Source organism: Microtus ochrogaster, unplaced genomic scaffold, assembly GCF_000317375.1.
Source record: "Microtus ochrogaster isolate Prairie Vole_2 unplaced genomic scaffold, MicOch1.0 UNK1, whole genome shotgun sequence".
NCBI classification, from domain to species: domain Eukaryota; kingdom Metazoa; phylum Chordata; class Mammalia; order Rodentia; family Cricetidae; genus Microtus; species Microtus ochrogaster.
Window position 1 is genome coordinate 39882478 of NW_004949099.1, and position 24976 is coordinate 39907453.

The window sequence follows — 24976 nt, forward strand, 5'->3', positions numbered from 1 at the left end:
AAAGCTATGGAGAAACCCTGTCTCGAAAAATCAAAAAATAAATAAATAAATAAATAAATAAATAAATAAATAAATAAATAAAATGAAATCCGTTGGCATGACTTCCCTTCCCGTACTCCCCCATCTCAGACACTCAAAGAATTGAATTAATAGGAGAAAGCAAGGCCAGTCCTTTTTTTAATATAATTTAATTTTATTTTATGTACATGGGTGTGAAGGTGTCAGATCCCCTGGAACTGGAGTTACAGACAGTTGTTAGCTATCATATGGGTGCTGGGAATTGAACCTGGATCCTCTGGAAGAGCAGTTAGTACTCTTAACCACTGAGCCATCTCTCCAGCCCAAGGCCAGTCCTTCTAACTAAATATCCAGAGCCATAAAGTATATTTCCACCCCTTTTCTTTTCCTATTGAGTACTCAGTCTTAGGCAGCCTCACATTGTTGCTATAGAAACAGTGACGTCACCAGTTGCAATTCTGATGTCACCCCCCCCTAGTCCCAACAAGAAGGAGGTGCATGGAAGGCTGGGGAAGGAAACAAGATCTTCAGCTGAGCAAGAACATCCCAGAATCTTCATTGACTTTAAAAGTATATTCTGGAATCTTCTGTGGTTCGCTGTTCCCAGAGCTACAGAGGTAGGGAAGCCCACGGGGTTGGTAAGAGAGCCCATTTTCTGACCCCCTGTCGTTAGAAAGAAGACAATGGGCAGCTTTTTTATTTCCAGCTCCGCTTCTTGGTTCTGCCCTGCCTGTCTTAATTTCATCTTTGAGTACTGTGGAAATAAGTGGTCTTTCTCAGCAGCATCCCACACACCCTCCCTCTTCCTCAAGTTCCTGAGTTATTTACGGTTTGACCTGCTATCCCAGGCCATCATTTCGGAGGCCTGAGGCATTTACTCCTTCCCCTCCTCCCAGCGTGGTGGTGATGTTGAGAGTAGGGTATTACCTGCCTGCCAGCTTTTCCAGCTCTCCTGTCTGGCTAACTCCCATCCTCTTTTCTCTCTAAAATCATGCTGGTATAGCTGAGTTAGATTTTTATCCACTTGGAGCCTCACAATTTTTAGAATCAAAGCTTTGGTTAGGCGGCAGAGCACTGGGAATGGGTTTAAGCCCATGGAATAGCATCTTTCTGATGGGGCTCTGGGCAAGAAGACACTATAAGGGACAGTAAAGCTAGAGGCTTGCCTCACGAAGGCTTAATGAGTGCTGAGATGCACAGTCCTGAACTCCATGCTGAGAAAATAACGAGAACTCCAGTGTCGGTGTCAACAAGATTTGTTGGGTTTCTACAGTGTCCCAGACAGAACGGACAGGAGGAAGATGGGGTGGAGACGAAGACATTCACCCATATTAAAATGAACACTAAACTTTGCTTGAAAGAGCTTCAGAATGTGACCAGATATGAAGCAGCCCCATATGAACCTCATTTATATTGCCTAGAATTTAATCTTTTCATAAGTTTAGAAATCTTGAGGAATTAGGGAATGGGGGTGGGGTGGTGTCTGGTAGAGTTGTGGCCTGGGTAGAGCAGGCCTAAGCAGACCTGCCTCACTGTTGGCATTCGTGGTTTGTACTCTCACTTTGAGGTAATAATCACTTTGACACCCTCCCCCAGCTTTTGGTCTTATTTCTGATTTTTTTTTCTCATAACTGTATCTCAGGCTTCTGAACAACAAAAGGCAAGAAAGTTATGTGCCTATGTACATAATGCCATCGTCCAGACAACATAGGGAGATTTAGCTGACTACAAGCTTTATGTGTGCAGACAAACACACAGAAAATAGACTAAAAATATTAGAATATGTGTAAGCCAAGAGTTTGCAAGGTATACTAAACTAGTGAAACCTGCTCTGTGAAAAGAGTACTGAACATTTGGGATGTTCATTTCTTTGCATTACTGGTATAGGAAGATCTGACCATGACGTAACTTTCTGTGGTAAACTTATTGCCAAAGTACTGGAGTTTTAAAAATCAGAACATATGGCTTATCATAATTCATTTGAGCAAGCCATTTCTTTTTGTTCCCAGGTTCTCCAATTTTAAGAAAGAAAAATGAGCTGCCTGGAATTACAAACGGGCAGGACTTGTATATTCACTCTTTCAACAGAGAATTGCTAAGCACCAACTTTAAAGGTACTAGCTATTAGGAGGGATTTGCTTTGTTCAGGAAGCCACTTAATAAAGCAGGTAGGGTACCTGTGGACAGTTGCCATATTAGGTAGGATGAGACTGTGAAATGAATTATGTCGGAGACTTTGAAGGAGAAACAGTAATATTCAGCTAGGGACTTAAGAAATAGGATAACTGGCTTGGGCTCAAGTAGGGATGGGGTTTAGAGGAACGTTTTGGAGGCATGTGTGCAGTTAATGCTGGGTAGATATTCCAAGAGTAAAATGCACGAATGTCCTTTATTAATGTCTCAGAAGAGCTAGACAAAGGAAGTTAGTTGAACTGGAGACATGGTTTATGAACTCTTTATGAGGACAGATATTTCCCTCTAAAAATGTTTACAAAATGTTTTCTGATCTCCCCATCCCACCTGCTTGTCTTCAAGCTTGCTAGTGAAGTGTGTGAGATTAACCAGTTGTTTTCATCATTAAGCCATTCAAGAGCAGAGACTAACAATAGCCACTGAAGAAATCACTGGCCTAAAGTAGAATGATTTTTTATCTGAGAACTCTCAGAACACACCAACAGTAGTATATGGATCCCTCCCAGAAGTCTCCACCTTACTCTGGGCTTCCCCCCTCCCCTTCTATGTATATACGAAAATAAGAAGTCAGAGTCATCATTCGGTAATAAGAACAGTGCAGCCCATATGTAAGTTTGGTCATTTTTCTCTGTCTTTCTTTACAGAATCCTTATCTATTACATGGCAGGAGGGGCGGGTAGACTTAGGGATAGTGAAGATACCAACAAAGCTCATCCGGAGTCTTCCTTGTATCTCAGAACCCAACCTCAGTAAGAGTAAGTGACCACATCATTTTCTTACTTCTTTATGCTTACCTTGTATCTGATTAATTGTTGTGTGTAGGCAGCCTGACTAAGGCAAAGAGTTTGTTGATTTAGGTCTTCTCTACCAGAGTCACCCCACTTGGATGAAATGAAACGAGATGAAAAGACCATTGTTTGTGGATATTATACTGTCAACATTCTAAGTCAAGCTGCGACTAAATTTTGCCTTTCTTGGCCAAGTAACAATACTGTTCATTATTTTTTTCCATGCTCATGACACAAAGCATAAGAATATGTGTATAGAAGTGTGACTCAGGAATACAGCACTTGCAAAAAACGGGGGGGGGGGGGCAAATCTCTGTTACCTGGAGAAGTACAGAAATGATTTTCCTAGCTCAATAATCAGAGACAGCAGAGTGTGAAAATAGGAATCTTTATGAGAACAGAAAATTGCTCTTCAGGGGTTTTATGTTTTGATTTTCCTTTAATAATTATCCATAATATCCAAAACAAAAGCAGTATGCTCATATATATGTAAGCATCATTACTTTTAATTTTTTTCTTTGGACATTTTTACTTACTGTGTGTGTGCTGGCGAGGCAGGTGCACACATGCCCTGGTGCTTGTGTGACAGCCAGAGATAGCTTGTAGGAGTCGGTTTTCCTTACGGCATGTGAGCTCCAGGGGTCCAGTTCAGGTCATGGGAGTTGGCAGCAGACACCTCTACCTGTAGGAGCCATCCCAGCCTCCGTGCTTCTCATTCGTTTTTCAGCTTTTATTGCGCGCGTGTTTGGTGTACCTTTGATCTCTGTTTGTCTTCATTTTGAGCAAGGGCATGCACCTCAGCCAGCGTCCTTTGAAACAAGTAATTCCAATGACTCAGATGAACGCACACTCCTAGAACTCACCCTGGCTTTCGATGAGCTTTCAGTGATCATGATCCCAGTTTCGAGCAGGAGGTTGAACTGTGCTGTAGTGGATTTAAATGGTGTTTTGCTGGAACCTGAGTGTAAAGCTAGATGTCTGTTTCAGGAGATGTCAGGATACTGGGGGGGGGGGGGGGAGTCTTATTTCATCTTACCATTGAGGGCTATAGATGGGAACCGAGTTTGGAATTAGCTAGGGGATGTTCAGCGTGGAACCTAGAAGAAGAAGCTGGGCTTAGGAAAAGAAAGTGAGGGCAAAGAGACCCTTCTTGCCACTTGAGGTTGACAACAGGATACCTAAGTCACTGTGGTTCTTGGCTACAATTTCAAAGACAATTTCAAGGTTTTGAAGACTAGATGAGGGTAAAGACAGAGGCCGAAAGAGGTTTGGGATGAATAATTCTGAGGCAGTGAAAGCAGCAAGTGTAAGAAAACAGCTGACGGCTGGCGGTAGAGGAAAGAATTTGCAGGTGGTGAGGGCGGGTGACTTACATAGAGGATGCCAGGCAAAATGAGTCTCAGCTCTCTAGCACAGAGTGACGCCACCACTGAAGTGAGAAGACCAGACAGCTGGTGGTGCTACCACTGAGGGCACCGGGCAGCTGGTGGCGCCCCCACTGAGATGAGAGAACAGAGCAAAGTGTAAAGAGGCCGTGAAAGGATACATTAGCCAAGTCACCATTGCATCCTGGACCCTGAACCAGGGAATCTGAGAATCTCCCAGCATCCTTAGCTTATTGGAGAGGGAATGATCTCAGGGAAGATTACTAGTGTGAGTCAGGGCTCTAGAAATGGATGAGAAGCAAAGTTTCTGTTGTTAAAATTAGTTCATGTAGACAGAACAGGCAAGAGAAAAGTAAAGCAATCCATTTTGTCACATTTAGTTTGGAGTGGGTACTGAAAATCGGGCGGGAAGGGGATGGTAGAGAACAAAGCAGGACAGCCAACAGGTCCGTTCCGGTACCGTACAGTCAGCATGAACGGCACGGTCCAGGCGCCAGCTCATCTCTAGAGATACACGTTTGAGGAGTTGGGTGGCAGGTGGGAGCGGAGGCTGAAGAAGACTGCTTGAGTGGGCTGAAGCATGCCTTTTTCACAGGTCTCTGTGGAAAGCGTGGCTCCTGCTTCTCCCATCTCTGCCGTTCTCTTTATTTCTCCTGTTCATGTAACCTTTGGATAACTTCTCTTTTTTTTTTTTCTTTTTTCTTTTTTTAAATACTACCAGATGGCGGATAGGGTTGACTGGTTACAAAGCCAAAATGGCGTATGCAAAGTTGATGTCTATTCACCTGGAGACTTCCAACACCAGGACTGGAAAATGGTAAGGGCTCCTTCTTCAGCAGCACTGGTTGGGAGCGCCTGGACTGTGCTCGAGCAGCCCCTTTCTTCCTCCACTGTGAAGATGGCTAAAATGAGCTCCTGCAAAGCAAACATTTCCCATTTTACCCCAACAGAGTGTGCAGCTTATGATACCTGATGCTTTAGTTTTTAGTTCTGTATTCCTGGGGGCGTGACATGTGCATGTGGGGCCAGAGGCCAGAGGCAGGTCTGTGAGAAACTGAGCGCTGGGACCACACTCTGGCTCTCTGTAAGAGCAGTATGTGCTCCTGACTGCTGAGCCTGAGTTTGATGTTTAGTGGGAAAATATGTTATGATAAATAAAAAGTGTGTGTTACAATGACAACATTTTAAGTTTTAAACAACCAGAGTAGAAGAGTCTCTGGACTGGTGAATGACTCACCGGGTAAAGGTGCTTGCCGTCAGCCTGGTGATTTGAACTAGATCCCTCGAACACACTCAGTGGAAGGAGAGAACCAACTTGGGATAAATTGCCCTCTGACCTCCACATAAATATTGTGGAATAAACCTTGTTCCCAGTCAGTCAGTTGGTCAATGTGAGAAACATAATAAATGTTTCCAAGGCACATCAGAAATAATTTCTGAAATTTGGGATGTCTCTAAATTATGAGAAATTTAAAGTCCCCTTTCAGCCACTGCACCTTGGACGTCCAGCAAGCACTTATTAAATCCTTGGCCTACAGGGAGTGAAGCGGTGTCTGTGTCCATAAGGGTCCAATAAGAAGATAGTAATAAATAATAAACTAGGCTGTACTGTAATGTTTAGAAACTGTTTCCTGGGGAAAGGCAGTACACTATTGAGAGATGCATGGGAAAGACCTCAGGCATCTAGAAGTAAACATAGAGAGTAGCCATTACGCCGAAACTCTTAAAAACCCTCAGTCAAGGCTGCTTGGACCTAGACGGGCAGGGCACCGCTCTTTTCTCCCTCTTGTGGCCTCTACTGACAAAGGCCACTGCCTAAAGAGAGAGATGCTTAAAGGAGTCAGGTCCCAGAGTCACAGAGCAAAATGAGCTGGGACTAAATGACCATGTATTGACCTGTACAGACAGTAGGTGCTAGCAGAAGAAACGTCCAAACTAATTGGATCGAAGTCTCTGATTTTGAAGATCTTGGACCAGTGAGATGGCTCAGAGGGTACAGATGCTTGCCACCAAGCCTGATGACCTCAGTTCATATCCTAGAACCCACATGCTGGAAGGGTGAATGACGAGAATTGACTCCTACAGTTTGTCCTCCTCCATACTCAAACACACATCGCGCACACACACACACACACACACACACTCTCTCTCTCTCTCTCTCTCTCTCTCTCTCTCTCTCTCTCTCTCTCTCTCTCTGTAGTACAACATTAAAGATGAGACAATCCAATACATTCATTATTGTAACCTTACTCCGAATACTAACATTTGCTTAGCACATATTTGCATGTAATGTTAAATGACTCATCTTCTGTTTATACAAATAGATTTTTTTATTAATAAGAGCCAAAAGCCCTGAGAAATCTTTACAAGATACACAGACACTCATATCAAATTGCTGAAGACCCCCAAACTGCCTCCGTTGGATAGTTTATCCTCCTCTGCCCTTTTATGTAGAGAAACAAAATACAAATCAGATTCAGTTAAATGAAACAAACAAAACTCTAACCCCTTTCACTGAGCAAGAAGTACCCTAGGAGATCCAAACATAAAAATGAATTCTGCCATGGTGAACCTTACCACTCATGGGAAAACATAATTATAATGTAAAGCTTAAATATAATTTAAGACATAAGTATAATTGGATATCAGTCTGGCATTTGGAGTTACGTAAAGAACCACTGGACATTAATTAAGAAAACAGTTCATGATCATTGCTGGGTGATTTTCTGTACAATAGTTGTTACAGTTTAAATAATGAGTCACTGCCAGCAGGGCATAGTGACCTACCTGGTGACTCCAGCACTCAGGGGTGGAGATGGGGAAAACATGGATTACATATCCTTAATGAGCTAGATACAGAGACAAAAAGCAGGGCTGGAGAGCTACTGTTAGCTTAAACAGCTGCTGAAACATCAAAGGCATTTTCTAGTGCCCTCCTCATGGGCATGAAACGTTTTTGGCTTCAGAAAGGGGAAAGAGTAGTTTGGCATTCTCCTTCCACACAGCTCGGGATGCTGTTGTGTAGTGGGGTGGGGATGCAGGAGCAGCACCCTGGCAGGAGAGGGTAGGAGTACTTAGTCTCCACGGCACGCGGATCATTTCCTGTTTCCATCAGTATGTGTCACCTAGGGATCTGTGAAAGAGTGTCCCAAGAAGCAGAGCCAGCCGGCGTAGAGAGTAGAGAATACTTTTTATTTAGACACAGATGGTAGACAAAGCACAAGATTTTTTTCTGCAAGTCTCTTCCATTCCACTTGGATAAAAAGCTGTAACAACCTCCAAGTTAGAATTCTGCTGATGCCATCAAAAGGCTGGTCGCATCCGTGTTGGCCTGACCACCTCATGACACTGGCTTTGCTGGGAGTTCTTTTTTTTTTTTAATATTTTGTTTATTATGTATACAACATTCTGTCTCCATGTATGCCCACACGCCAGAGGAGGGCACCAGATCTCATTACAGATGGTTGTGAGACACCATGTGGTTGCTGGGAATTGAACTCAGGACCTCTGGAAGAGCAGCCAGTGCTCTTAACCACTGAGCCATCTCTCCAGCCCTTGCTGGGAGTTCTGAGGAAGCCCAGAATGGGCTTGAAAACGCCTTCTATTATTTGCCATCCTGAGATGAAGTGGTCTGAGCACACTTAGGTCTGATAACTCTTGTGGCCCCTGCAGGTACGCATGTGCATGCACATACATACACATACATACATGCCTGCCCACAAAAAATAATTTTAAAAACTTTTTTAAATTACTGCTATAGAAACAAATAGCAACCAGTAATTTTTTTTTTCTTTTGATTTTTCGAGACAGGGTTACTCCATAGCTATTGATTCCTGTCCTGGAACTAGCTCTTGTATACCAGGCTGGCCTCGAACTCACAGAGATCCGCCTGCCTCTGCCTCCCAAGTGCTGGGATTAAAGGCATGCGCCACCACCGCCCAGCCAACCAGTAAATTTTTAAGTGCTTTATGTTGTTTCATTTCATGTCATGATATATTATATGCATATGGGTGTTTTGTCTGTGCACCTAGTGTGTGCCTGCTGCCTGTAGAGGCCAGAAGAGGGATCCTCTAGAACCAAAGTCACAGACAGTTGTGACCATCAAGGGAATGGGAATCCAACCCAGGTTCTCTGTAAGCAGCTAGTGCTCTGAACACCGAGCCATCCCCCAGCCCAGTAGCTGGTAACTTTGACTTTCTTAGTAAACTATTATGACATATTAGCAACTTTATAGCAACACACTATTCTTTTAAAAATGGACCATATTTGAAGTCATTCCTAGACTGATAGAATTCTTTACATTTAATAGGAAAGAAAGCATAAATATGTACATGGTACTATGTTCAGGTTTAAAGTTTTGCCACATATAGATTACAGTGAGTTGATATTTAAGTGTGTGTGTGTATGTGTGTGTGTGTGTGTGTGTGTGTGTGCGCCCACGCGTGCGTGCATGCGTGCAGGTCAAGATTTTGCTGTATCAAATAATTAGATACCCTTTTCCCATTTTTCTGAACCTACTTATAGTAAAAGACATGAATTTCAAAACAACAGATAGCTGGGTGAGGGCGGCACAGGAGGGAGAGAGGGCAAGGTCTCTCTTTGAGGATAGTCAGGTCTACACAGAGAAACTGTCTCAAAGAATAAAAGATAAAAACAACAGAACAGATAGATCTGAGAAAGCAGTCATGAGCATCCGTAGCAGCTCAGTTCATGTAGGAACTCCCCGTAATCATCATGATTACGTAGTAGAAGCGGTGTAATGTAGTAGCTAATGGCTGATTAGAATTCTAGCTTCATCACAGATTAAAGTTATAATTTCGAACAGCTCACTAACTTAATCTCTCAGTTCTTTTTAATTCTCTCCCTTGTAAAATGAAGAAAGCAAGAGAATTAGCACGTGGGTGTATTGTGAAAGTAGTTTAAGTGGGATGGTAGCCTTAAATCCTCAGTGTCTGATAGTATCATGACTGCTCAGTAAACATGGGATCCTTTTATTGTGATGCTGGAGCCAGCTCAGGAGGCTGGCTTTGTCGGCTGTCCCGAACACCCCATATCTTTGCTGTGCTACAACTGGGTGAAACCATGTCTGCTTTTCAGGATGCATCAACGGATCCTGTCCGAGTGCTCAGCTGGCTCCGCAAAGACCTGGAGAAAAGTACAGCAGGGTTCCAGGACTCGAGGTTCAAGCCTGGAGAGTCATCGTTTGGGGAGGAAGTGGCTATCCCAGGAGACCAACGCAAAGGTTTCTGTGTCGACTACTACAATACCACCAACAGGGGCAGTCCGGGGAAATTGCATTTTGAGATGACACACAAGGAGAACCCTCCTCCGGGCCCCATTGCCCATGCTGGTAATGGGAGTTCCATAGATGAAGTTTCCTTCTATGCCAACCGCCTCACAAACCTAGTGATAGCCATGGCCCGAAAGGAGATCAATGAGAAGATCCATGGCTCTGAAAATAAATGTGTCCATCAGTCGTTCTTTATGGGGGATGAGCCCACACCCCACAAGAGCTTGAGTACAGTAGCCTCCGAGCTGGTGAATGAGACCGTCTCTGCGTGTTCCAAGAACATCGCTGGTGACAAAGCTCCGGGCTCTGGAGACAGAGCCTTGGGGTCAGTGCAGAGCCCTAGTCTAAGATACAAAAGCACTTTGAAGATCAAGGAAAGCACCAAGGATGGCAAGTGCCCAGACGACAAGCCTGGTTCTAAGAAGTCTTTCTTCTATAAGGAAGTGTTTGAATCTCGGAATGCAGGGGATGCCAAGGACGGTGGAAGGTCCTTACCTGGAGAGAGAAAGCTGTTCAGGGGCCAGGACAGGCCTGACGACTATACAAACTCTGTCAGTCAGGGGATCATGACCTATGCCAACAGTGTGGTGTCCGACATGATGGTCTCCATCATGAAGACCCTGAGGATCCAGGTGAAAGACACCACCATCGCCACCATTCTACTGAAGAAGGTACTGATCAAGCACGCCAAAGAGGTGGTCTCCGATCTCATCGACTCGTTCATGAAGAACCTCCACAATGTCACAGGGAGCCTCATGACTGACACAGACTTCGTCTCAGCCGTGAAACGAAGTTTTTTCTCTCATGGAAGCCAAAAGGCCACGGATATCATGGATGCCATGCTGGGTAAGCTGTACAATGTAATGGTTGCCAAGAAATTCCCTGAGAACATAAGGAAAGCCAGGGACAAGTCTGAGAGCTACTCCCTTATCTCCATGAAATCGCGGCCTGGTGATCCTCAGCAACCCAACATGAACTTTGAGATGAAATCGGAAGCAAAGCTGAGGGAGAGTCTGTTTTCTGCGTGCATGCCAGAGAAAGAGAAGAGCTGTGCTGAAACTCTGGGCGAGCACATCATCAAGGAGGGGCTGACCATGTGGCACAAGACTCACCAGAAGGACTGTAAGCCCCCCGGCACCGATTTTGCTGCAAAACTGTGTCACCCTCGGCCAGAGGTTTCTGTTGAGGTTCCAGACCCTTGTGACTTAAGCCCTCCTCCACAGCAACCAGAGCCTTTTGAAAAATTTATGTGTGAATCAGATTCCTGGGCCAAAGACTTGATTGTGTCGGCCCTACTTCTGATTCAGTACCACCTGGCCCAGGGAGGAAGGATGGACCCTCAGAGCTTCCTGGAGGCAGCTGCCACCACCAACTTCCCCGGCAACAAGCCGCAGGCAGTGCACGACGAGTCCAGACTTAAGTCTCCTCATAAGATGTGTGACCAAGAACAGACAGAGAAGAAGGATCTGATGAGTGTCATCTTCAATTTTATCCGGAACTTACTCAGTGAGACCATATTCAAGAGTAAGCGTAATAGTGAATCCAAGGCACAGGGCGTTAAGGAAGAAGAGATCAATCAGTGTGAAAGGCCTGTGACCCCTCCTGCCCCGAAATTCTGTGAGGAAGAGGAGGAGGAGGAGTCTGATGGTGCCTTATCTGGGCTCACCAAGATGGTCGCCAACCAGCTAGATGGCTGTATGAACGGGCAGATGGTGGAACACCTGATGGACTCTGTGATGAAGTTATGCCTCATTATTGCCAAGTCCTGTGACTCTCCCTTGTCAGAGCTGGGAGATGAGAAGTGTGGGGATGCCAGCAGGCCAAATTCTGCCTTCCCAGACAACCTGTATGAATGCTTGCCAGTCAAGGGCACGGGAACAGCTGAAGCCCTCCTGCAGAATGCCTATCTAGCCATCCATAACGAACTGAGAGGTTTGTCAGGACAGCCACCCGAGGGATGTGAAATACCCAAGGTGATCGTCAGCAACCACAACCTGGCTGACACCATTCAGAACAAGCAGCTGCAAGCTGTCCTGCAGTGGGTAGCTGCCTCTGAGCTCAACGTCCCTATTTTGTACTTTGCTGGCGATGATGAAGAGATCCAGGAGAAGGTAAGAAAGCAAAGCCAGAAGGCTTTTCCGTGTGTTAGCTTGGGTTCTGCAGTCGGTGTGGTTTTCTGAATGGGAACACAGCTCTAGGAAGGGGAGAAGCAGACAAGGTGAAGATGCCCCTCGGCAGAGGTAAGTAAGAGTAAAGCGAGATTGAGCTCATGACCAATCAGAAACACACTGAGAGAGGCTGGAAGGAAAATCGGTGTTTTCTGTTTTCCGAATTTATTGGTGCCAGGAGCACAAATGGAGATTCTCCAGGAGACTTGGTGTGGTGGATGCAGCAGTCCATCGGCCTCACCATCTCTGAGGAGGATGGAAACACCATTGTTCCACATAGCAAGGGTCCAGTGCTGTGTAATCTCGCAGCAGTGTTGGCTCTTAGATCCAAACATGTTTATGAGATATAGATATGCTAAAGTTTTTAGGTGAGATAGAGAGATTCTATATTCCCTGAGGCCCAACAGAAAAGAGATGGTTTCCAAGGAGATTATCTTCTGTGTATACTGGAAGAGAAGAGGTACCACTGTGGGAAGCTTGGCAGGTGCTGGTGACAAGGATAAGAAGATTGAATTGCAGAAAATGGCATGGGAGCTTTAATGTGATTGTATGGTAACAAAAAGCCGTTCCTCTCACAGAGTTATGCAAGAGGTTTGTTCTCAGCACCGTTACCAGTAAGGTGTATGAGGAATGGTTATTGTGAACGTATCCAGACATGCTGTTGCTCTAGAACACAGGGAAAGTTAGGCTATAGGATTTATAGACTGAGCCCTCATCACTTTCCAGTTCCCAGTGTAGTGTTTTGTTTTCCTTTTTTTTTTTTTTAATACAAATGGTGCAGTGAAGTTGTACAGTGTGGTATTGAGAGTTGGAGAGTGTCTCATAGACTTAGAATCTCTTGCTTATAAACTGTGGGTGAGTTGTTGTATGCCAGTAGTCTCTACCCTTTCCAGATGGTTGCATGACCACACAGACCACGAAGGCATTCTTCAAATCATAGTAGATATTAATCATTTTTCCTTTTTTGAAAGTGAGCCCCCTCATTAGGCCTTTGGGGCCAAGGTAGAAGAGAGTAATTGAGGAAGGCTCAGTTACTGCTCCCCGGCCGAGCCTCATATTCTCCACTTAGAACCTAACTATTCTCTTCAGCAAACCATCTTCCTCTGGATGATCCAGGACGTGGTCACTGAAGGCAGCCGAGCTGGACAGGTGCAGAACACGATCTCAGTGCACAAGTTGCAGACCAGGAAAAGTTTCCACTGCTGTGAGTGAGGCAGGATGTAGGGTATCACACATTGTAATATTTCCTTCTAGGCTTGTAGGAGGGTTATCTGATGTTTCATTTGTCTATTTCCAGTCAACTATGTTACTTTTAATTAGTGTGACCTTTATCTGGTGGGCTTTTAGGACTTCTAATGGTTGCCTCCAAATATCTTAGCGACTTCTTCAACCAAAAGCACTGTGGCTGTCTAAGCTCCGAGACGGGGCCACCCTGATGCTACATCGGATTTTTTCAAAACCCTGCAGCCCACCCATCTGACCTAGGCACTGAGTCAACATCAGAACTGCAAAGTCTTGATGCTCTGCCACAGATAACAAGAAGAGCATTTAGACATCTGTCATGCCCGTGCCAGGGGCTTCTGAGAACCCACTTTATCTGATTAAAGGATCGTTCTGATTGGCTGTCCCGGTTAAAGGGCTAAGAGCCAAAACCCCTTGTAGATGCTTTCATCATCAATCCAAATTTAGGAATACAGATTTGACAAAAATGCAGCCATCCCCTAGGGTCAGAGCTGTTTGTCTTTGGTGGGATGGGGTTAACGACTGATGTGATTGGAGACAGCGGGATTGTCCATCCCTCCAGAGCCAGCATGCATCCAACATAGAGTACTCCTACTGATCACCTGGGCTTTGTTGTGGAGACATGGTAGCCTCCAGACTAGGACATTTAAGACCCTGATATTTTGATCTAAGTGTTCCCCAGTAGGGCTCTATATCAAAATTATTTACATATTGTAGGGTAGCTCTTTCTGGAAAAACTAGGTCCCTAAGATCTTTTTCCAGTGTCCTAGGAGAAAGGTGGGAGGAGTTGTTCCTGAACCTCTGATAGCATGCTCTCTGAGTGTGCTGCTGGAGAATTCTAGTGACTGTGTCCTCCCATTCTAAAGCAACAGGTATCGGAGTCAGGGTATAAAAGACTGCAAAAGAAAGAAAAAGAGAAAAGCGACTTTTAAGTCCAAAAAAAACTGTATTACTCTACATATGCCATTCAGTAGCTTCAGGGACTTGAGATAGAAGATGGGGATTAGCCACCAGGTGATACAGCAGGATCGCACCTTGTGGAATCCCTACTCGACTTGACTACTAGGAGGAGTGGGGTGTTGCAGAGAGCCCAGCAAGAGAGCTGTTAACATTTTAGAAAAGTTTTAATGATAGGTCATAATCACAGTTTAGTGTCTGCTCTTGTAGATCCTAGTTTTTCATTCATAACTTCCTCCCGGCTTTAACTGGATTTTATTGGGTAAGCAATCCCAAACAACTGAGTCAGCCTTTTTTAGAATTCCCCAGGTGTTGTGAATTAGGTCAGTCCATTAAATATCCAGGCCAGCTCAAGAATAACAATTAGATTTTAATGGTTATAAGGGGAATCTCATGCTACAAGAGTGGGAGGTCCGACTTCCGATCTGCCTGGAGGGTGCTGCTCAGAGAGAGTGCGCACCTGGGTTTTCCCAGCTTTTCTTACTGGGCCCCAGGCAGCCACACCCACACCTTAACTAGATGTGATTGGTTGACAGTTTCCCCATCATCTCCCCCTTTTGTCTAAACAAGATCGATCCAAACCCAATACAACTATATACAATAGGAACAGATACCAAATATAAAATTACAAACAATAAACAATACTAAGCAAGGAATGCATAACAAAAGTTTTATTAAACACTCTATTTTAAGGAGTCTAACTATTGTATTGAAATTAAATTTGGCTAAATCATGAGGAAGGTAACTACAGTTATCTAATCTTCAACTCCATCAAAGATCTGAGAAGGGAAACAATATTACTTGAGTGAACAGGAAGTGCAATCGAGAAACTTCCAAAATGTGCAACCAGAGACAAGTGGCTTCCTGGGCAATCACCCAAAGTCTCTTTTGCAGTGTTGAAGCAACCAACTTTGGCTAAGACCTAACATAACTGACATACCATTTTTAAAGGCAAGAAACTTTTCAAAACTATCTTACCCTGTCTTGGCAGGATACAACAATCCTGTTTTATCCATTTACGGTATAGGCATTTCATGCTGAACAGATCACTGAACCTAGTAAGACTGGGATGCCCACGGACCCAGTTGCCTTCAGCGCTATAGAATTTATTTTTAATAGGTCATGTGGATGCAAGATCAGACCCAAAATTTAAAAAGGATGAACACTGAAAGTAAAGGATGTCTCCTCATCAGATCACTTCTGTGTTGCTCTCCCTGCAGAAAAAGCAACTTATCTGTTTCTAATGTCTTCTTCTAGAAGTACATATGTGCATACATGTGGAGCTAATGTACATTTGTCTTTTAGCACAAGTGGTTACATGCATATATAAGTGACAATATACATGCAGCACATATACATGGGATAATTTGCATGCATACATATTATATATTTTACATGCACACATAAATATGATAGAATGCCCATGCACGCATATGATATAACTTACATAGATGCATATATATGAAGGTACACGTTCTCCAACATAAGAGTTCTCATACTTTTGTCTGTATTTTGCTCTCCTATTTGTTGAGACAGTCTTACTACATAGCTCAAGAGGGCCTTAGTCTCACTATGTAGCCCAGACTGATCTCAAACTGGAGAGCCTCCTGCCTCAGCCTCCTGAGTGCTGGGATGACAGGCTTACAGGTGGATTACACCCACCATGCAGTGCCATTAGGTTATGTATTGGTGTTTCGAGTTTGTTTGATTTCACCATATGGGATTTAGTCTAAGATAGTTTTTCCTTTTCTTATTTCCTAGATTTTGCTTTGGGTTTTCTTTTAGTGCTTTAAAATATTTTAAAATATTTACGACTCTGGTCTTTTTATATACTTTCGTGTGTAAAGTGGAAGGTAGGGAGGCAGATTTCTGTTGTCATTGATTGTCCATGTTCCCCTCCCCCACCCCTCCACACTGGCTTCCACTTGATTCTTTCTGAACTTTCTATTCTGTGCCATTGAATTGTCCATCTTTCCATTCTTAGGCCAGTGGTGGACTCTATTTATTGAAGTCTTTTGAATTTTAAAATATGTCCTAAGGCTGAAGACTCCTTAATTGTCTGTCAGTGTTTTAGGTAGCATACTTATAACCCAGCACTTGAGAGACTGAGGCAGGAGGATGAGCGTCATAGTGAGCTGGAGACTATACTGGGCTATATTTTAAGACACTGAATTAAAATTAATAATGATAATAACAGTTGTAGTGAGGAGGGGCCGCTTGTTCATCCTGGCCACCCAGAACCAAAATAACCACATAGAAACTATATTATTTAAAACAGTTTGGCCTATTAGCTCTAACTTCTTATTGGCTAACTCATACATCTTAACTCATTTTTTAGTAGTCTGTAACTCCACGTGGCTGTGCTTACTGGCAAGATTCCAACTGGCCTCTGTCTCTAGCAGGGGCTCCATGGTTCTTCTCTGACTCTGCCCTTCTTTCTCCCAGCGTTTAGTCCAGTCCTCCTCCCCGCCTAGCTCTGCACATAGAAAGTCACGTGAACTTTTCTCCTTGCGTTCTTGTGTATGCTGATGTGGGCTCTTGGCTCTTGTGTCTGTGTGTTTTTATGTGTGTTGACTGTAGATGAAAGTTTCTGTCCCGCCTGGTCCCACAGCTGTTCAGTCCCAAAAAAAACACAGAGGCTTATATTAATTATAAACTGTTTGGCCTGTTGGCTCAGGCTTATTACTAACTAGCTCTTACAACTTAAATTAACCCATAATTCTTACCTATGTTAAACCATGTTGCTTGGTACCTTTCCTCAGTAAAAAACATTTTCATCTTGCTTCCTCTGCTTCTGGCTGATGACTGCCTCTCTGCCTTTCCTCTTCCCAGAATTCTCCTAGTCTAGTCACCCCACCTTTACTTCCTGCCTGGCTGCTGGCAATTAGCATTTTATTAAACCAGTATGAGTGACAAATCTTTACTGTGTATACGTGATGTGGACCCTTTGCTCTTGTATCTGTGTGTTTTTATGGGTGCTGCTGTGGGCTCTTTGCTCTTTGTGTGGTTTTGTTTTCTTGGTGTGGCAGTTGCAGGGAATAAATCCACAACCCTATACATGCTGAGCTACAGCGCCACCTATGGGTGGTCTACTTTGAGTTAACTTTTGCATACCTGTCAGGAAGGAAACTAAATTTATTCTTTCATGGGAAGAAATGTGGGTGTTTCTGACTTACTGTTGGTCAGCCTGTGGGTATCTGAGCCCTATGAATTTTCTGGTAACTTCATGATCAGAGGTCAGCTGATCACGGTGCTAGAGTCAATTGTTTGTTACATTTTTTTCCTATAGTTTTACTTGCAACTTCCTCATCAGATCTCAAGTGTGGATTTTGTGTATAGCATACATTTGGGTCAGTCCTTGACTAACATTCCTTCTTGGTTTTCTTTTTCTGCCTCCTTTTGGTTTATTTGAACATTTTCCTATGTTCCATTTTAATTTCTCTACTGTGGTGATATTTTAAGAGGTGTCTTGGTTGGGTTTTTGTTTTATTTTGTTTTTGAAGGTATTACTGTGTGGCTCAGGCATCTGTGTTAACTCCTTGGGCGTTAAAGAACAGTCACCCATTTGCACCGAGAGCTACTTGCTTGGCTTCCAGTTGCCTTCAGCTAGCGCGGTCCTTCACAGAACTTCCTTTAGTAATTCTAGAACACGTTTGCTAGTAATGAGTTCTCTTAGTCACTTTAATCCGAGAATATCATGGTCTGTTCTACACTGGAGACTAAACCCTGGGCATGGCCCACACTAGGCAAATACTATACGAATATGTTTTTATTTGAATATCATTCCTGAGGTATAATGTGCTGGATGAAGAGTTCTGGTTTGTCTTTTCTCTTTTGTTTACGTGGTCTTTTTTTTTTCTTTTTTTCTCATGTGTATGTGTGTGAGTTTACACACGGGGGTGCATGTATATGGGTACAGTACCTGTGTATAATGTGTGTGAGTTTACACACGGGGGTGCATGTATATGGGTACAGTACCTGTGTATAATGTGTGTGAGTTTACACACGGGGGTGCATGTATATGGGTACAGTACCTGTGTATAATGTGTGTGGAAACCTGAGGTTGATATTGGGATTCTTTCTTGATTCCTCTTCTACTTAATTCTTGGAGGTAGGGTTTCTGAATCAAATCCAGAGCTTGCTGAGACACTGTTAGAACTAGCTGGTTTGATCCTGTTCTCAAACACCTTACACTGTCTGCTGAGGCTGGAATTGCAGGCAGGCCATCACACCCATGTAGCATTTATGTGGGTCCTGGGGACCCACACTCTGGTCCTCTCGCTTAACATGGTAAATGCTTTCATCTCTGAGTCATCTCATCAACATTTATCTATCACCCCTTCTGACTGATTAAAAACAATGCAGTGACATTTGAATTGCGATTCTCTGTAAGTGGTGCTGTAGCTTCCTCTGGCTGCTCTTAGGATTGTTTTCTGCTCTAGGAATGTTGCTCAGCGTGGTGGTGTTTGCCTAATATATGCCAGGCCCTCAGTTCAATCACCAGTTCAAAAATATATTTTTAAATATCTTTCTATAAGTAATTTTTTTATTTAAAATGTATGTCTATGTATGTGAGTGTATGCCTGTGGAGGCTAGACTAGGGCATTGGGTACCCCGGAACTGGATTTACAAGTTGTTATGAGCTGCCTGATGTGAGTGCTGGGAACAGAATGCAGGTTCTCTAGAAGAGCAGCCACGTTTACAGGCCCAAACTTGCTTTTTAAGGACTGAGCACAGTGATGCCCATAATCCCAGCACTCGGCTACAAATAAGACCCTTGTCTTGTGAAAACAAAGTTTTGAATACTCTGTGATAGGTCTTGGGGTGGATTTTGTTTTCTTTGAATAAGCTGGGCTTCTTGGCGTGAGGTAAGCTGAGGAAGCTTTTGGCTGTGGTCCTGCAGATGCTCTTCCATACCACACCCCTCTCCTCTCCTCTCCTTTCCTCCGGGATTCTTAGGGTAGGGATGCTAGCCCTCTTGAGTTGTGTCCACAGCCCGAGCTCTGCTTATCATGTCTTTCGTCTCGAATAATGTCTTCATTCCATTGTCTTCCTTCTGTGGTCTCCTCCGTTCGATACCTCGTATTTTATGGGTTTAATGTCATCTTAGTCCTCACATTTCCACTTGTCCTCCTCTTTACATCTTATTTCTTTGCTGAAATTTGCCCTGCCCCTGAACTGGGACAAACCCACGTCACGCACGTGCAAGGTCACTGCCCACCCAGTGTATTTCACCTGAGATGGAAGCTAACTGAGGTCCTCAGGCTGCCTTCCCACTCACTCCCTGGCCCACACTGGCCTTGAACTTGCGAAAGTCCTGACAGGCCTATGCGACTAGACCGGTGACAGGCCTGTGCTACCAGGCTGGCTTGTTTTACTCTTTGGTTTTCTGAAGTGTGTTGCCCTGACTAACCCGGAACTCACTTTATAGAGCATGCTGCCTCAAACTTACAGAGATCCTCCTGCCTCCACCTTTTGAGTCCTGAATTTTAAACAAGTATTGTCACATCCAACACCTCCCTCTGTTTCATCACTGTGGAGGCCATGTGACAGACCGGCACAAGCATTCATCTCCCTCTGGCTTCGTCATTGTGGAGTCTATGTGACTGAGCACAGGATTCTGCTGCCATGACTTCCTTACTATGGAGGATCGCGTTCCACAGTGACGAAGGAGGAGGAGCGAATGTATGCTTTCTTTATGTGCTAAAACTGTAGCCTGTGGAATGGTGCCGCCCACGTTCAGGGTGGGTCTTCACACCTCAGTTACCCTAGTTTAGAAAACCCCTCATCTCACCCGGAAGTTTGATTTCAAAGTGATTGTAGATCTTGTCTAGTTAGCAATCAATATAAGCCATCCGAAATGGAGACTTTTATAGTACGGTGAGCCTAAACCATTAGAACTATTGGGGAACAAGAGCAGTGTTGACAAACGCTCACTTTGAAGCACCATTTTCAAGGAGAAAGTGGGAAGATTTGTCTCCATGAGAGATCACATTCCATATCACGAACGGGGGATGTTAACACTTGTGTGTGTTGTGGGTGATGAGACCAGCAGCTGTAGCTAAAGTCTTCTTGGGCTGGGGCTAAGAGCTAAGCATGCACGAGGCCTTGGCTGCAGTCCGTGAAACGTAACAATTAAAATCCATTGGTTTGGAGCAAGGTGGCTCATGCCTAAAATCCTAGCACTTGGGAGGGGAGGCAGGAGGATCAACAGTTTGGGGCCAGCCTTAGCTGCATGGCCCTGAGAGTTTGTTCTCAACCCGAGTCCCTCCTACTTCAGTTTCCCCATCAGTGGCTTCTTGGTTGCAGCCAAGCAGGTTCCTTCCGGCCTGTTTTGGGGTCTTCTACTCCTCCATCACCCTTCTCTCTGCTCTCCACAGCTGCTTCAGCTCTCGGCCGCTGCTGTGGAGAAAGGCCGCAGCGTCGGGGAGGTTCTGCAGTCGGTGTTGAGGTATGAGAAGGAGCGACAGCTGGATGAGGCGGTGGGAAACGTCACGCGACTGCAGCTGCTGGACTGGCTGATGGCAAACCTGTGATTGGGGCCTACCCGGTGTTCCGGCAGTGGGCCAAGTCCTCACTCCCTCAGCTTCCCTCCCTACAGTTCCCTTCACGCCACCCACACCACATGCACCATCTAACGCTACTCACTGGATTTTGCAGATTTTCTTGTCCATGCGAGCAAGGACATAAATTAAAAGATTACAATTAAAGGGCTGCACAAGTTTGGCTTCCTTTTATTTGAAAAGTAAAGCTGCACCCTCTCTGAGAAAGCCACCAGAGGTAGGAGGGCAGGGACAGATGGGAGAGCAGCCCAGTGGCCCACTCAGTTCCCTCGCTGTCCTAGCTGTGAGCTGATTAAACTGCTCCCTTAAAATCGACCACAATTGGGCTTATTTTATTTTGTTTCCATCCTTCAGAACCACGACAACCAGAAAACAGTTTCTTACAGTCTGTGAAAATCATTCACATTGTGGTTTGTGGGTATGGCCCCATGTCCAATCTGCACAACTATGGGACCACTGCCCACCTCCGACTGTACCCACAGTTCAAGATAGAGGTGAAACAGCCCCAGCGGCTGTGGGTGTGGTAGACGTAGCCAGTGGAAAACACTGGTCTACAGCTGAGTTCTCAGTAGTGGATGGTAGTGCAGGCCAGCAATGCTCGCATTTGGGCAGTGGAGGCTGTAGGTTTGGTAGTTTAAGGTGACCCTCTGCCTCATATCTGGTTCCGATCTAAATTACATGTATGTCTTTATTTGGGGCAAAACATGCCTACCACAGCCCAGGTGTGGAGATCAGAGGAGATCAGTTCTCTTCTTCTACCATGAGAGGTCTGGAAGGTAAGGAAGAAACTCAAGCTATTCATTAGGTCTGGCTGCAATCGCTTACCCATTGAGCCATCTTGCTAGCCCAGATTTTTTTTTTTTTATTGCTTTATTTTAGAGGATACTGTTGCAGGGGGCTACTTGTTTGTCCCAACTGCCCAGAACCGAAGTAACCACATGGAAACTATATTCATTAAATCACTGCTTGGCCCATTAGCTCTAACTTCTTATTGGCTAACTCTTACATCTTAATTTAACCCATCTCCATTAATCTGTGTATTACCACAAGGGTGTGGTCTACCAGCAAAATTTCATCACTTCTCCAGTGGCGGATTCATGGTGTCTCTCTGACTCCACCCTCTTTCTCCCAGCATACAGCCTAGCTTTCCCCACCTAGTTCTGTTCTTCCCTGCCATAGGCTCAAAGCAGTTCTTTACTAACCAATGAAAGCAACACATAGACAGAAGGACCTCCTATACCAAGATACAGCCAGTATTTCTTGTTGGGAGGTGGGGGGTCTAAACCAGAATTGGCTGAGTTCCAGCCAATCAAAACACCACCGAAGCCAGCTTTTCACTTGGGTGCTAGGGACCACATTCAAGCCCTCCTGGTTATGCAGCAACCACTCTACCTGCTAAGCTGTGCCCCTAACCCAAGACTGCACTTTGAAGAGAATGTGGGTAATCCCTTAGCCTCCAGGCTGAGCCTGTAATCAGAACAAGCTAGCTACAGAAGGGGGAAAGTGAAGGGAGGCAAGAGGGAATCTGAGCTGTTCCCCAACTGTACAAAATAAACTGATACGAGGCCATGGATTTAAGTCATTTGGTAAATATCTGCCACATAAACATAAGGACCTGAGTTCAATAGTCAGGAGCAGCGGGACAAGGCCAGACGTGGACCTTGTGGTAAAGATGACTACGTGGTAAGGAGTGCTTGCTCGTTCTTCAAGAGGACCAGAGTTTGGTTCCCAGCACCCACATCAGACAGCTCACAACACCTGCAACTCCAGCCCCAGGGGATCTGACGCCCTCTACTAGACTTCTTGAGCACCTGCTCACACACCACAGGATTATACATACACACAGACACACACACAATAAAAATAAATCTTAAAATGGGTGGCATGGTGGAGTACACTTGTAATCCCATCACTGGGGAAGTACAGACAGACCAACCTACTTGGTCCAACCTACTTGGCAGGTTTCAGGCCAGTGAGAGATCATCTTGGGAAATCATGTGGACAGCAAGAAGAACGACACCCAAGGTTATTCTCTAGCCCCCATGTGCACCGGCACACACACATATACAAGCACATTCACATAACGCAAAACGAGAGAATCCTGGGTGACACAGATTGAGAGTCACAGACAAAAGAATAGCTACGATTTTATTTAGGGTTCCGTGAATGAGGCTGTAGCATTCAACACTGCCCCTAGACAACATACACCCTAAAAAGGTATGTTCAGATAAAGCCCCCCCACCTTTACTGGAGGAATCATGCCAACTCACCGTGTGAAGAGAGTTTGATTTTTCTTACAAACCTTTATGCATTAAAAAAGCAATGTGAAGTATTGTACAATCAAAGTGCCTTCTCTGATACAAATCGATGGTGGAAAGGAACAGGATGCACCCTCCGTGGGGGTCACATGATGGGTGGTAAAATGTTCGTGCTCTTGGGGGAGGAGGTGCACTGTTGTTCTGCAGACACCTCTGGCCCAGCAACAGTCTCTGGCTTACCAAAAGTTTCTGCTAGATAAGGCAGCTGGACTGTGTCAGCTGTGTGCTGGAGAGAGCTCTGCTGTTTGCCTGAATTCTGACCGGGCTTCTCAGTGTCGTCTTTTAGTTTGTCTGTGGTTTCTTTGGTGGTCTCATCTGCAGAAAGGAAGGGACGAAGAGAACCCTTCAAATACTAGCCGCTGTGCATTAAGCTTTACGACAGCTGTGAGAACTGAACATTTGGTGAGCAGCATTATTCTGAGCTCTTGTGCTGATCCATGAGATCCTCTCCTAAACCCCACAGAATAAGCACTGTTGTCTTTTAAGGAGAGGTAAATTGCCCAAGAGCCACACCTGGTACTGCAGAAGCAGAATTTCATCCCACTTGAGTCCAGCAATCTGTCTTACTAGGCTACACTGCACAGAAAAATTTGTCTTATGCCAATATATGTCATTACAGTAATGTAAAGGGGGCTGGAGATAACATAGCAGTCAAGAGCACTTGCTGTTCTGCCAGAGGACCAGAGCTCCATTCTCAGCCTCCACATGCAAGGTTCCAGCACACACACTCACCAAAATAAAATATTTCTTTAAAAGAACATAAAAGATGGTCATAGGACACAAGGGGTAAGTATAATGAAAGAACAAGGAAGGAGAAGGGGAATCGAACATTGAAAAGTGGAAAATCCTAATGGCAAGAGGCCAAACAGAGGGATCCAGCTACAACAAGGTCTCCTAAAAGAGGAAACACACAAAAACAAGAAATGGTAAGCTCATGATGGTGTGGTGAGGGCTGAATTAGCCCACATCCCGTGAAGACATCAGGGCTGGCTTGATCCCTGCCTGGCTCCTGGGACTGTACCTGTTTTGCTTTTGCTGGAGTGATGCTCTTCCGCCTTGTCCTTGCTTATCTCAGACGACGTACATAAACTGGACTTCCTTAGGATCTGTGGCCTGGGCCGCGTTTTGAGTTTCCGTGGCTCGTGAATCCAGGCATGCTTAAGGGCTTGGTCAGGGGTCATGCGCATAGAAGGCTCCCATCTGAACACCAAGACAGCCCAACATGAGTTGGTTACTGTTGACTTTCCATTGTAAAATATTTTGTAAACCTAATCAAGATGTTTTCCGTTTTATCTGTATTGTATCTCAGAGATAACAGAGAGCAGAGCAGAGGTGATGACATAATTGTAAAATGGCTGCAAACAACTTGATATTTTTTAAAGAAAAGGTGAATTATCATTATTATATAATACTAAATTAATACCAAATTGCCTAGGATCCCTAAAAATTCTCTTGCAGGAAGTATTGTTTAGTCTGGGGATGTAGCTCAGCGGTTGAGTGCCTGTGTGCAAGCCCTTGAGTATTGGTCTCCAGAACTGAAACAAACAAAGGAATATTAAAGAATCCTAGCCAATGAAACGTAGGATTTGCCAAGTTAAGATGGAAACGAGATGCATACTTCTCAGACTGTGGGATCTGGGACTCCAAAGATAAGGGGAAACTTGTAGAATATCAGATTCATACGGGGGCAGGGCCTAATGTGCATGCCTAATCCCAGTTCAGGGGGAGGGAGATGGTGGAGGCAAGAGGATCAGAAGTTCAAGTCCAGCCTCGAGTATGTACTGAATTTGTGGATAGCCTGTGTTACATGAGACACTGTATCAAAAAAAAAAAAAAAGACTATCCATGGGGGTTGTAATTCAAGGAAATTTCTAACATAGTAAAAAAAAATGCATTTTACAGAACCGAGTATCTTTGGTTTGTTTGTTTGTTTCACGCTAGATAGCAAACCCGGGCCTCGAGTACTCTCGGAAACGGCTCTACCATTGAGTGTCACTCTAGTGCTTTTCGGTCTTACTTTGGAAGAGGCTCTTACTCAGCCCGGGTTGAGGTCT

The 24976-nt window shown here is 44.6% G+C and overlaps 2 protein-coding genes across 2 annotated transcripts in view; one reads left to right on the forward strand and one right to left on the reverse strand.

The window, feature by feature from the left end:
• The window catches only part of Akap3 (A-kinase anchoring protein 3), a 24658-nt gene extending 3755 nt beyond the window's left edge, over window positions 1-20903 (forward strand). Inside the window, exons 2-5 of the mRNA XM_026788078.1 lie at window positions 2856-2966; window positions 5106-5201; window positions 9482-11785; window positions 20422-20903. Coding sequence (XP_026643879.1) covers window positions 5106-5201; window positions 9482-11785; window positions 20422-20577 — 2556 coding nt within the window. The 5' untranslated portion in view covers window positions 2856-2966 and the 3' untranslated portion in view covers window positions 20578-20903. The remainder of the gene's footprint in view (window positions 1-2855; window positions 2967-5105; window positions 5202-9481; window positions 11786-20421) is intronic.
• Window positions 20904-23007: 2104 nt separating this feature from the next.
• Window positions 23008-24976, reverse strand: part of Dyrk4 (dual specificity tyrosine phosphorylation regulated kinase 4) — a 41332-nt gene continuing 39363 nt past the window's right edge. Inside the window, exons 14-15 of the mRNA XM_005365268.1 lie at window positions 23944-24122; window positions 23008-23237 (exon numbers count right to left, since the gene is read on the reverse strand). Coding sequence (XP_005365325.1) covers window positions 23008-23237; window positions 23944-24122 — 409 coding nt within the window. The remainder of the gene's footprint in view (window positions 23238-23943; window positions 24123-24976) is intronic.